Source organism: Heliangelus exortis, chromosome 1 (assembly GCF_036169615.1).
Source record: "Heliangelus exortis chromosome 1, bHelExo1.hap1, whole genome shotgun sequence".
Lineage (NCBI taxonomy): Eukaryota > Metazoa > Chordata > Aves > Apodiformes > Trochilidae > Heliangelus > Heliangelus exortis.
The window spans coordinates 63,008,681-63,021,084 of NC_092422.1; the positions used below are offsets into that span (position 1 = coordinate 63,008,681).

At 41.9% G+C, this 12,404-nt stretch overlaps 1 protein-coding gene and 1 long non-coding RNA gene across 2 annotated transcripts in view; one reads left to right on the top strand and one right to left on the bottom strand.

Annotated features, from left to right (window-relative positions):
* Positions 1 to 1,320: 1,320 nt before the first annotated feature.
* On the bottom strand, positions 1,321 to 6,485 carry LOC139796661 (uncharacterized). Its single transcript, XR_011726084.1, has 3 exons — positions 5,894 to 6,485; positions 1,928 to 2,010; positions 1,321 to 1,445 (listed from the first exon to the last, which is right to left on the bottom strand). It is a non-coding gene; the product is annotated as an uncharacterized lncRNA (long non-coding RNA).
* Positions 5,929 to 12,404, top strand: part of RFX8 (regulatory factor X8) — a 35,142-nt gene continuing 28,666 nt past the window's right edge. Inside the window, exons 1-2 of the mRNA XM_071745019.1 lie at positions 5,929 to 6,323; positions 10,062 to 10,185. Coding sequence (XP_071601120.1) covers positions 5,941 to 6,323; positions 10,062 to 10,185 — 507 coding nt within the window. The 5' untranslated portion in view covers positions 5,929 to 5,940. The remainder of the gene's footprint in view (positions 6,324 to 10,061; positions 10,186 to 12,404) is intronic.

Consider the following 12,404-nt stretch of genomic DNA (forward strand, 5'->3'; position numbering starts at 1 on the left):
ACTACAAAGCAGGACCATAAATCAAGGGTCTCGACCAGTCCAGAGACTCGCCATGGCCAGGAATTATTCCAGCCCCCACAGTGCTCCTTCATGGCAGTGCACAGCTCTAGAAATAGCTAAGGGGTCAGAGTACAAACACACAAGCTGCTCAAAGGTTTAACGAAGGTTGATTTTATAACTTATTCCAACGGAAACAGAGAGAATAAATTAATGTAGAAGGCATCTTCTCATCCTAATCCATATCGGTCTAATTTAATTGCTAAATTGGGAAAAAGAGACATACTCCCGTTCTACCAGAACAATTCTTTATTCAGTCTTTATTCACCTTCATGTCTGCTGCTTGCTTCAGATCCAACATGGTGTGTGTGAGCTCACAATATATATACCTATTGCAATGTATACATATATATATATATTTTAGTTGCATCAACTGGCCTAAGAAAATCTGCTGTTTCTCTTTGTTAATTTTATCTTAGCTATTACAGCTGCAGCAGTGCTGCTATGAGTAACATAAATGAATGTTCTTCTACTTATTTGACAAAAAGCCAGACGTAGGCAATGCTTCATTATGCTTCATGTGCAATTAAGAAAGGGGCCATACAGTAATAATGGAATTTAGGTTTCCAGGGATGTTTTGCGGTTTTCTAGTCCACCTCACTGCTCAAAGTGGGGTCCATAGGTCTGATCAGGTCAGATAAATCCCAGGCCTTTCAGGTGTCATTATTCCTACAGTAGTGGTGTGATAATGCTTATTCAGTCTGTTATGGTGTTTCCTGTCTTACTCTCATGTATTGGTAGTCTTAGATACAAGTATCAAATATAATTTATATAACTATAAGTAAGGCATGGATCATGCTATCTCATGCTACATTTTCTACCCTGAACTATAAAATAAGGTTTGTAAAAGAATAATGAGAGTATAGGGCTTGCAAATATGAAATTTGGAGAACAGTTCTACAACTGTATACGGTTTCAATCATATCACCTCTGACACTTCATACACACACTATTTCTTTGATGTGCCACTTTGGTCTAAGACTTTCAAAAGATGGAAAGATAAAACTACATCACTCATGTAATACATACTTTACCTTCAAAGAACTGTTGAGGTAGGATTTTTGTTTGTTATAATAAAGTAATTCTCAGAGGAGATTAAATTTTAAATGCATTGTCATTTAATTATGTCAAACTTATTATGCTGAAGCTTTCAACAAACACTTTCAAGAAACATATTGTTTTACCTAGTTATTTAAGTGAAAGGCTTTTACCTGTCATTTTTAATTAAAAAAAAAAACAACAAAAAACAAAAAACCAATCACCTTTTTTCACAGTAAAGTCTGTATTTATTCTGGTGGAGGAGGAAGATGGTTTTTCTCTCTTCAAAACTTTTGTACCTGGACTTTACCTTCAGTACATTTGAAAGCTGCACTTAATGCCATTCCTTCCTTCAAAAAGAATTGATTCACTGTGTAAACATTTCTGACACATAAATAACAGTCAAGGGTCGTTTGCATGTGGTCTGCAAATCTGGCACAGGAGCTAATGTCAGAGCTGCTGTTTGATGAGATAGATTAATCTTTCTTGTATCACTCACCACTACTTTTATTGTAAAGAAAAAAAATATTTTGTTTCTATTCTAGTTACTGTAACATGCAAAACTAGCATCGCTATTTCAGTTTTAGTACAGCCGTTATTAATAGATAGTCCTATTAAGCAGAAAGTTAACTCAAATATACATCCAGGATGTAGAATACAGAACAAAGAGCACAAAAAAAAAAAAAAAACCGAAAAAAAAATAAAGAAAAAACCACCAAAAAAACCCACAACATTGGAGCAGCACAAAAAATACTACTTCACTCTGGAGGAGCAAACACAGCATCTTCTGCCAAGCAGAAATGAAGCAGTTGCTTTCTCCTGCAAGCCTTACCTCAGCCACTTCTGGACAGATAGGCTTTTATCCATATCTCCATCTTCGTGAGTCACCATATAAATTGGCTGCCCTGAGCAGTTCTAAAGAAGGAGAAATATAAAGAGCAGGTGTCATCAGCACATGGTGTAAACCACAGTCCTTAGCTCCACGGTCACTCTCCACACTCCCAGAGGCCTACGTGCATGGGCAGAGGTCTCCTGGAAGTGTTTACACCAGAGTCCCTCAGGAATACAGGGACAGAGCTGCTCAGACAGACCCCTATACCACTGGAGGCAGGACCACAAGGCAGAAAGAGGTCACTGATGTCAAAGAACATGGAGATACCTGGAAATGCTGTCATCGTGCCCCCATTCTTCATCCTAGTCAAAAGGAGATGAGTAGCCAGTGCTTCCCATTGCACTGACAGAGGATTTACTGAAGTTTCCTTCAGATACTGTGTAGAAGAGATTTCCACCCAGTCTGCCCCAAAAGACACTCCAAAATTGAGTAACCTGAGCTGTAGTGATTGGAGTGATAGTGACCATCCTCCATCTCAAGTCACCAGACCCTAAGCCTTCTAATGGCTTCACATCTTTCAAGTGATCTTAATCAGGCAATGATTGCATTGTTTGAATCAGTTCCTTCCAGTCCCGACACATCCCAATTTGCATACTGTTTTGTGTTCCCAGCACTGTCATTAATGTTTAATGCTTTAATTCAGCCATCAATCCCCACTCAGCAAAACAATAACTACGTATTTAAAGTTAAGAGCATTCTTAAATGCTTTGCTGAGATGAAGTGGTTTTACACACATGGTGCCGGGCTTTGCTGAACTGGGTTTTCACCAGCAAGAGTTCACTTGCCATAGGCACTTGGGAGAGGAGACTTCCCCTTCCTCATGTGTATTAATGTAGAAGTGTGTGGCTTGTATGGGACACAGAGTTTTCTACAACATCAAAGCATTATATTCAAGGATAAGGTGGTTGCAATCCTGTCTTGGGTTTGTTGATCCTCTAAATGTCATGACACAACCAGATATAATCTTTTGTATTTCTGAATTCTGCCAAGCTGATTTATTTTAAACTTCAGATTGAAAGGTAGGTAGAACTCTGAAGATCCCTCTTTACAGTAAACTGATCAGGTTAAGGTAATGACTGATCATTGGCATTATTAAAATGTCAAAGAAAGGAACAATCAGTAAACCTTTGCACAGATGTACTTTCATCCCTGGCAAGTAGAGAGTAAAAAACCCACCAAACTATCAAAATGTACTCATTGATTTCTCAAAGCAGAATATGTATCTTTGCCCACCAGGACTCTTATTCCAACACTGACCAAATTATTTCAACTTTTCATACTGAAAATTTGATGGTATGTTGCTCTAGGGCCTTGGTGGCAGGGAAAGATTTTTTTTTTACTTTTAAAACTCTTTTGCCCATTTTTTTCTGCAGGAGAATAAGTTAAATACATCCCACAGAGGCCTTTTCAAAGCTATGGGAATATAATTTGTTACAGTCACATATTTTCAATACTGATGACAGTGATGGAAGCAGTAGTGGATTCACTTGCATTCATGACTGTTTTATACGTACTTTAGCTTAAGTGCTTAAAAATCTTATAAAGTGGTTATGTTAAATATTTTAAGTATTTGAGAGATGTTAGCACTTTACCGTTCCTTTACAAGACAGCTGTCTCCAGCAATAGCTCCAGCTTTGTCCCTTTACCTCTGTAGTAAATAACCCACAAGGTATCCAAATCTTCTCTTGAATGCAGGCCAGGGAGGGGAGAGTGCAGGTAATCTGAAGAGGAAATTTTGTGCTAATGACACTCATTGCAGCGTTTTAGAGGTGTCTGTTACCTCAAAGTTTGATTTAAATTTGTCCTACTCATGGGTGAAAGTCAGACAAAAGGAGAGTCTTTAGCACATCTTTTAACCAGTTCAACCATCCTTCTAATTTTAGGTCAAAATTTTAATCAGTCAAAGTGCAAATTCATTAAATACTCTTTCATTTTATGGAATGAGAATGTCCATGACAGCAATAAACAGCTTAGCAACTTCCGGTTTATGCAAGAACAAAGACTTACTACAGCTTGACCTGGTGTACATCCGCCAGTCCTATGTGACTGAATTAAACTGAAGAAGCAGATTTCAGGTTTCCAGTCACATTCTACTGGCAGCCTGGTATTTAAAATCAGAATTCCCCTTCTGTCCCACTGTCTCCAAAAATATTACATTTATTAGAAATGCTAAAGAGACATTTTCTGAAAAACTGAAAAAACCCCTAATGAAATAATAGTAATGCCAAGGTCTGAACAGCACACAGATCTGTCTTTCTCCTTTTGTGACCTGGAAACTGGGCAAGAGAAAATCTCTCAAGCCATGGACAGTAACTGAACAGTTTCTTTATGCACCATCTGCTTCCTTTCCTAAAAAAAAATTTCTGAGTAGTCGGTGTATAGTAGTAGTAGGGACTTTCTGATCTGCATGGTTCCCCTTACTTTCAGTCTGTCACCCCAGTAATAGTCCACTTATCATTTTTCAATTTTAGATAAGCTGTAAATGTTTTTTTTACCTGCTAAGGCATCTTTTGGGCCTAGGGAGATTCACAAACTTTGTGGAGTTTCAGACAGCCCCAGAAATCCAGTTGCTGGCCACGAACTTTGTCAACTATCACCAAGGCTGAGGTACATGCATCCATGTAAGCAAGCCACTTGTTGAAAACTGGGGGAGAGGTGGGTACATGAGATGGAAGGCACTGCTGTGACTGCACTGTGGACAGGACAAGCCTGGAGCAGCAGTGAGGATGCTCAGCATGGGCACAGATGCTGTCTTGTAGGGACAGCACTGTCTCCAGCATCTACTGGAAAACCCACCTCAGAAGTTCTGTAAGTATTTATGTGGCAAGATCATGCAGATCTTATGGTTGCTACAATATGACGTCTGCTGGTTCTTATGACAGGTAGTTTAAAGTAACTTTAAAAAAGCTTTCCCTCTGCAGAATCTGCAGGAGTATTTGCAATGTAAGCTCATTGTCCGACAGGGAAGGTCAGTAGACTATAATGACACAAAATCAGACAACAACCGAGAACTGTAACTGAGAGAAGCTTCCACAACACCTTATCAAAGCACATTGATAATCTGTTATTGACGAGAAATTGTCCTGGTTACAATGTGCATACTAACCAGTGTATTGGGCAAACATAATTTTCAAGGCTTTTGTGAGCTCAGTGAGTGAGCAGCATCTGCCCTTGGGGTTCCCAAGAGAGCACAAGGCTTTACAGATTAACAGCAACATGTATTATACATGACATCTGTGTGCACTGCTCCTCAAAAGCAAGCTACATTGAGGACCCAGAAACCCAGCAACCTTCCATCATAAATTCCCCTTTCCTGATCCCATCTGTCCCCATTCACCTTTCATACTGCCATCTACCTACACGGTGGCTGTGGTCATCTTGCCAAAACAAAGCAAGGAAAGCCTGTCTGTGTCATACGTGGGCTTTCAGCAGCTAATTAACACGAGGAAGCCATGGGAGTTTCTGAGAAGCTGAGCCCTGATGTAACCCAATGACATCCACTAGGAAGCTTTTAGACGCTCCAGCCATCATACATAATTTATTTTCGCCAGTCACATGGCAGCAAAGCTCATTTAGCATAATGGGCACTTGCAATGGAAAAGTGCTTACAGGGTTTCAGTGCAGCAGACAGCCCTTTCATCTTCCTGTATCAAAGAGAAATTAAACAGTTACGGGATTTCACAACATTCTTGCAGAAAACTCTGAAAATGGTGTTTGAAACACGTGGAAAAAAAAAAAAAAAAAAGAAAAAAAAAAAAAAAGAAAAAAAGAAAAAAGAAAAAAGAAAAAGAAAAAAGAATATAGGGCTCACGCTATTCAAATACACTTCCTCACGGCTGTCCATTTACACCTTCCTCCTCCCGCTGTCTTTGTACCTCCTGATTCACATCTAATTCATTTCCTCACCTTCAGTTCCTATGAAACCCATACTCGGCCACCCACCCGGATCCCGGATGGCCTCGCCACCTGCCCGCAGGTCGCCCCGAGGGCCATCCCCCAGCACTCGGTTCTGCTCCCGAGCGGCCGCAGGACCCCGGGGGGGCCCAAACCCGCAGCCCCTCGGGCGGGGCTGCATCGGTCAGGCCGTACCCGTAGAGGCGAGCAGCACCCCGGGACTCAGTGGGTCTTGGGGGGATGTGCTGGGGGAGAGGGGGTGGTTCGCCGGATCCGCGGCACCGGGACCCGGGTGCGGCAGCGGCTGCGGCGCGCGGCCACCCGCTGCCCGTCCCCGCCGAGGGCCGGTACCCAACGGCCCGACCCGGCCCGGCACTGCCCGGCACCTCCCGGCACCGCCCGCTATGGCGATGATGCGTGCTGCCCCCGACATCATCCGCTGGTGCGTTCTGTCCCCGACCCGGGAAACCACACCGGGAACCCAGCTGGGGAGATCCGGGAGGCGGGGGCGAAGGGGAAGGGGTGCGGCTGGCGTCCCCCCACCTCGACGGGTGGGCTTGCTGCAGGGGGGACTCCCCGTGTTAACGCTTCTCGCAGTTTCCTAAGGCAAAAGTCTGGTTTGACGTAACAGCCCCATCACCAGGGTGGTGCCTGTGCGGTGCCGAAAAAGCAAGAAGGGAATTTCTCGGGAAGTTGGTCTCCTGCCACGAGTCTTACTGATACGGAGGTGGTTTGACACGGTACGGGATTGATGGGATTGCATCTCAGCCTGCCCACTCACCGGGGGCTGGGCCCTGGGCTGCCGTTCCCTTGAGAGCAGCTGGAGAGGGATGCCTGGCTGGACCACTCGTGTCTGGAGTGCTCGTACAGTGCACCACGGGTGGCAGGGAGGCTGCACTCGGGTGGTGTGTTGGCATTCCCAGTGGTGCTGAGACGTTCTCCAAAGTTATGTTTCTTGAGGTGAAGGTAACAGCTGAACTCCCCAGTGAGATAATTTCTGCGATGGAGTAAGGTTATCACCATCATTTTAATGTGCTTTGGTAAAAGCATCATCAGCTGCTTAACACCCAAAGAGAAACCAGGGTTGCTCTCCTTTCCTCAAGCACAGAGGAGCCCACCTGGTAAACAGTGTTGAAGTCTTGTGTGAAACTTCAGCATACGCATGAGAACTTTTAACTTGACATAAAGTAATCTTAAATCTTTTTACTTCCTCTCTCAGTAATACCTGAGGAGCAGGAGTCAGTCTGTGTTTTTTTTCCTGTTACAGATACCACTGCTCCATTTTAAAAGAACTGAAGGAACACATTCATCCAAGTTCATCCAACAAGCCTGAGACACTGAAAAAAATTAATCATAAAGTCCTTGAAATAATAGAATCTTTGAATGGTTTGTGTTGGAAGAGACCTTAAAGATCATTTAGTTCCAACTCTGCTGCTGTCAGCAGGGACACCTCCCATTAGACCAGGCTGGTCAAAGCCTCATCCAGCCTGGCCTTGAACACTTCCAGGGAGGGAGCAGCCACAACTTCCCTGTGCCAATGTCTCACCATCCTCACACTGAAGAATTTCTTCCAATATCTAATCTAAATCTACCCTCTTTCAGTCTGAAACTGTTCCCCCTTGTCTTCACACTACATACCTTTTTATTAAGTCCCTCTCTAGCTTTCTTGTAGGTCCCTTCAGGCACCGGAAGGCTACTGTCAGACTTCTCCAGTCTTCTCTCCAGGCTGAACAATGCCAACTCTCTCAGCCTTTCATAATAAGAGAGGTGCTACAGCCCTCTGGTCATCTTCATAACCCTGAGGATGAAGTGATGATTTTTTTTCATTATGACAGCCTGCTGAATCTCCTTCTCATGTTTTGACAAATTTAAAATATTCAGCTTCATTTTACTGTTGGTTCATTGCCAATAGCAAACCAGATTTTGGTCCAGAAGTGGTTTAACAGCAGACTTGCAAACCAGTATAATGGCCTGGGTACCAAGGGTTCACATGTAACAAGTGGCAAACCCCAAAAACCTGGAGTTCAGTGTGAGGTCCTACAGCTGTTCATGTAACAAACACCATAGAAAGTATGGATAGAATGTAGCAGGTAAATGGAGGAGGTCTTTCTCCATGTGCTTTTTCTTTAACCTTCACCTTTTTCCTTTACCACTGTCTCCTTTTGATTTTGTTGTTCTTATTAATAGCTTTGTTTTGGTGCATGCCATAAACATTCAGGTTTTGAGAACCTTGGGGCTAATAGGCAAGAGGATGAGCACTGTGTTCTTTTCTGTGTGGATTTTTTCCCCTGACAGACAGTATTTTTGTATTATGTGTCAGTGCTAAGAATGCGTTTGACTTGTTATTTGAAAAGCGTTGGCAGTATGATAGGTGCTAAATTCAGGAAACAGAATTCCTGGATATTTTGTCACTAAATAGTTAAACGCTGAGACAAAATTATTGGCAGAAAATAGCTACTGAAGCATGAATTAATTTCTGCTGCTCTTCCAGTGACTATATTGTGGTGTTATATTAAGGATGAATTTGGGCTTAGGTTTAATCTCCTCCGGGACTGCTCAATAATGACGGGGTTTGAGGTGGTTGCTCTAGAAGAAGCTCTGCTGGGAGGCAGAACTCAGTCAGGTCTCTTATCTAGAATAAATTTCATTTATCTTCCAGCCCCATGATGGGAAGCACCCCTGCAGCACAGCAGATCCCCTGTCTTTAGTGCTGGTTCCTGCTCATGTCAAGCTTTTGCTGTGGGGTGGTGGGGCTGGAGGTGGTGAGGAGCTGGCAGGGAGCCCGGCACAGCTCAGCTCTCCTGCTTGACAGCACCAGCCTCTTGGGTTGCTGAGGGAGAAAATGGGCTCTGAGGAGGTAAAAGCAAGGCATTTTGGGGCATTTTGCTAAGGAGAGGGGAGCCTGGGGGTGGCAGTCAACCTTCTTCCCTGGAGGAAGGGGAGGAGGCATGAATCAAAGGTGACATAGATATTGTCACATCGATCACCTTCTTGCTCAGTCTGTTCTAGCAAGGCAGTTTCCTGAAGATCTTATCTGCTATCTACTGCCAGTACAGCTAATGCTGAAAGATAAATACTGGGTCTCCTGAAATCAGATTCCTAATAACAGGGATGATGCTGATTTAAAATCCAGCTGGCTTATCTCACCTGGTGATTATGAAAAGTCAGCTTTCCAAACCAACTCATTTTTACGTAAAGACACGGTGGGTAACTGGCACTGTGCTGCACTGCTGCCTTCAGCTGCTTAAATAAAAATGCATAAATAATTTGGTAGAATGGAAGCAGAGTCAGAGTAAGAAAGCACTCTCATACAATCAGAATGTCATTCTTTGGAAATTAATCTTTCTGCTTCTTTGCTCCTGTATTTGTACTGCAGGAGGCTATTATCTTCTGGCATCAAATTATTTGCATTATCTCATAATTAAAGATTTTTTTTGGTTTTGTTTTCTGATGAAGGCAATACCTTACACTGATAAGTAACTACATTTATGGTTTCCTTATATTATTCACACAAGTAGCTGCATTTACTTGACTGTGAACATTCTGGTAAGTAGGATGAGTATTTAAACACCTAAACCAGTTTCAGTTCTGGTAGTGCTGTTACATAGTATCTGTAAATTAAAATTCTGTTCTCTTACTAAGTGTGCTAATATCAGTGAGGTTGCATGAGTACAGAATTCGGTCCTTCATAGAGCTGGTTGACTGTCCATCCCAAAGCACCATATTGCACATTTTAAATGGAAAAATGGAGACCTTTTGAGTTAGAAGATCGAAGGCACATTATTTGATATAATGACACCATATGAAAGAAACTAATACGTTCTGTATTGGAATAAATGTTGTGATAATGTTACTAAATTGTAATATTTTTACTGAAAACCAGTGAGATCTAGCTAATTATCAGTCTCATACAAGCTCTTTTCCCCTTTTAAACAAGGAAAGTAGAAATTTAAAATTAAAAAACCATAAAAAATACAATAGCCTAGATGTGAAAATGTATAATTTTTCCCAGAATACAGATTAACATAAAAATAATACCTCTCTTTTTGATTCTACACTTCCATAAAATCAGAGTAACAATTACAGAGTTCACCGTAAACCTGATGAGCTACTAAAATCACAAGCTAAACATTCTTTCTTCTAATTCTGACCCAAACCAATCTATGTTTTTGTTTTAAAGGTTAGCTGATAATTTCTATTCATGTGAAGGAGCCACTCTACCCCGCCGGTTACTCTATGAGTTGTATATGGAAAGCTGCAATCCAAATCCTGAGTGTCAAGTAAATTCATCCTCCTTTGGAAAGGTAGATAGGCTGTATAAGATAAGAAGCAGAAATACTTAAGCAGAAAAGCTGGTGATCAAGCAAACACACTGCATATCAAAAAAGAGTAAATAACAGAGAATACTCTATTATGCTTGTGTCTTTTCTAATATATTTCTGGTAAGCCCTCACATAGTCTTTGTTGTGCTCATTGTGGTGGAGCTCACTTTCTCCAGGGAACTGGTGTGTGTTAGTTACACTTGCTGAGATTTCTTTTGCCAATACATTTTAGAAAGCTTTACCAGGGTAAACAGCACAAATTTAATAAACTCATCCTGAGGAGCTGGTTCTTCTCTCCTTAAAAGACCTTTTGGTTGTTACATGATTTTATACTTTCCTTTATTAATTGCACTTGGGGAAATTTTGCTCCAAACACAATGTAAAGAATTTGTTATAGAATAATATAAGCAAAGAAAATGCAGATGTAAAACCCAATCTCCTTTAAACAGTTCACTCTTCTACTATATGGAGGTTGATACAATCCACAGAGCAATTACGGCTTAGAAATCCCAACTGCAACAAACACTCATAGCTATTAAAATTTATTTAACAAAATAAGGAATATAGAAGGCCTTGTGAATATTTGTTACTCAAGACCTTTTGTTCAGAATTCCATGTTTTTACTGCTGGTATTTTTCTGGTAGTGCCCATGGTGAGAGCTACTAAACATTGTTTTAACACAAAACTAAAGCAATTTAAGTGAAAGTTGTCCCTGAAATCAATTTCACTTGTGCAGATAACCTCATTTTGAGAATCATTTATCTCATTTCAGTTGAGTCTAATTTTTTTTACTGGCTTAGATCATTCTTACTTACAATTAAGATTTGAGTGAGTGACCCAGTGTGATTTATTACCATAGCTTAATGGATCATCACCCATCCTCCAAGACCATGAGCAAAATTTGCCTGTCTCACTGTAGATGTCTGCCATGAAACTAATCACCTTAAAATCTCTTGGTAGACAATGGAGAAAAATAGGTAGTTACATATGATTCCTCTCACCCTAAGTGAGTAATTTCAGGCAGCTTAGCTAAAACATGCCTTGAAGTTGTCTTTTTTTCTCCATTGACTACAAAGTCTGCAGCAACTATGCTTAGACATCTCTAGCTTGGAACCACATAGGTGAGATTAATCCCACCTTGTCTGTATGCTCTTAGGTGCTCCAGCATGAGCTACCACCTGTAAGTTAAGCCTTCTTGTGGCTGAAATTAATGCATTTTACTTTTTAAGTTGGGACAGGCATAGAGACAGCATGAGTCTGGTCACGCCGAGGAGCTTAGCTGATGAGCCATAGATGCTATGGGTTGGAGCCTGCAACTCAGAGCTCACAGCCATAGCTGACCCAGTGCACTGAGGTGCAAGTTAACACATCCCAAGTGAGCAGGCTGGGGGGAAGCTCCCCAATGTCTTGAAAAGTTCTGTACTTCTGCAGCAGGAGTGGGAACCACACAGCAAGAGGCTGAGGAGGGCAGAACTGCAGCAAAGCTGGTTGAAACTAAAGGTGGATGTGTAATTGGTTACTACAGGGTAACTAATGGGCTGGGCTATTAATAGTTCATCAGGCTGTAGTAACATGGTTGCATTACATGTGTGTAGGCTGTTAGGACTTTTACAGTCAAGCCCCATGTGAATCAAACTCTGATGACTGTAGAAACTGCTTATCTCACATGCCCTATCTTTCTGCCCAAATACACCACTGTCTCTGGAAAAGGGGCAATAGGAAGAAGTACCACAGAAGAAGTCTCAGTTTCATAGGCTGACCTTTTTAACAAATGAGATTATGCTTGAGAAAGGGAGCAGCTGGGCTGGATGCTACATTGGTGTGAGTTGGGGAAATTTGTCCATTAGAAGGCCTTTGGAGCAGCAAAGTGCTCTTTACACAGAGTCCAAACTTTGCACTGCTAAGTGGAGACTCCCCTCACTCCTCTCTAACATTCAGTACTCAGTCGCCTGCTCCTGTTATATGGGGAATGTTGGCTTCTCCTGCCCTGGGTTGGTTTCTGTCTTCACAGAGAGCTCATGCAGAATAATCACAGCAAAGTGGATTATCACCCCAACAGTATCTTACTACTCTTAGGGCTTAACCTTGACAGATGCTGAGTGACCTCAGTTCACCTTCACCGCTGTGGTGGTCAAAAGGTTGCTTTGCAGCTTGATGATTCAGGTCCTTTTAAAACAGATTAAGCCAGGCCCTATCCTGAA